The 1,046-nt window shown below is 55.9% G+C and overlaps 1 protein-coding gene across 2 annotated transcripts in view; it reads left to right on the top strand.

Annotated features, from left to right (window-relative positions):
* Positions 1-389: 389 nt before the first annotated feature.
* Positions 390-1,046, top strand: part of LOC102257167 (zinc finger protein 883) — a 12,117-nt gene continuing 11,460 nt past the window's right edge. For both annotated transcript variants that reach the window (XM_014535759.1, XM_014535758.1), the window contains exon 1: positions 390-783. In XM_014535759.1, coding sequence (XP_014391245.1) covers positions 751-783 — 33 coding nt within the window. In that variant the 5' untranslated portion in view covers positions 390-750. The remainder of the gene's footprint in view (positions 784-1,046) is intronic.

Genomic DNA, 1,046 nt, shown 5'->3' with positions numbered 1-1,046 from the left:
AAAAAATGACAACTTTGTTTAGGCATTTTCAAGATGTCTCTTTCATACGATATGACATTGCTTTCTTTCTTTTTTATCCTCATCTGAGGATATTTTTCCATTGATTTTTAGAAAGCGTGGAAGAGAGAGGGAAAAAAAGAGAGAAACATCAATGTGTGAGGAACACATGGATTGGTTGCTTCCTGCATTTGTCCTGACCTGGGACCCGCCAGGGAGGAACCTGCAACCTAGGTACCTGCCCTTGCCCGGAATCGAACCGGGACCCTGCGGTCCGCAGGCCGAGGCTCTATCCACTGAGCTAAACTGGCTAGGGCAGGAGATGCCATTTCTTAGCCCCTCCCGCAGGGGACCTCCGTTTTTTTCCTCCTAGAGTTGGATGGAAAAACCCTAGATCACCGCCTTGGATTCTTATTAGGCAAGTTACCAGGAACGCCACGAGTGGCACCCGAGCTTATCCAATGAGCGGTCAGAAAAGGCGTTTCCTATGCAGCTCAGATGCAGAGGCGGGACTTCCGGCGTCTTCCTCACTGCGGCCTATTTTCCTCGGAGAATCAGGCTTCAGGTTGCTGAGTCCGGGTGGAGATATCCCAACGGAGAAGGCGGTAGAGTCCCGATCCTCACAGCACAAACAAGGATTTTAAACTCCGCCTCGATTCCCTGGAGACCTGCGCCAGGGCCGGGGCAGGAACCGCCCTTCCCGCAGCCGCTGCTGCTCCCGCTGCTCCCGCCCCGCTCCGCCCACAGAGGGCAATGGCAGCGCAGGTGCTGAGGAGACGGGCTGAGGTGAGTGTGTCCCCCGGGTCCTCCACTCATCGCTACTTACACCAAACAGGACAGCCCGGGTGCAGGCCCCTGTCACCTCTTGCAGCTCAGTCCCGCGTAGAGGACCATGGGGAAGGCGGAGGGGAGAGAGGAGTGTTGTGGCTTCTGAGGACACAGCAAGTGCAGGGCAGAGGGGACCGGGGTGACTTGCATCTGAAGGTCCCTGAGGATGTGGGCTGTGAGTATTGACGGAAAGATCAGAGGCTGCAGGGAGGACGGCACAG

Source organism: Myotis brandtii, unplaced genomic scaffold, assembly GCF_000412655.1.
Source record: "Myotis brandtii unplaced genomic scaffold, ASM41265v1 scaffold150, whole genome shotgun sequence".
Lineage (NCBI taxonomy): Eukaryota > Metazoa > Chordata > Mammalia > Chiroptera > Vespertilionidae > Myotis > Myotis brandtii.
Note: the sequence above shows the minus strand (reverse complement) of the source record. Positions and strands in the feature narration are given on the sequence as shown.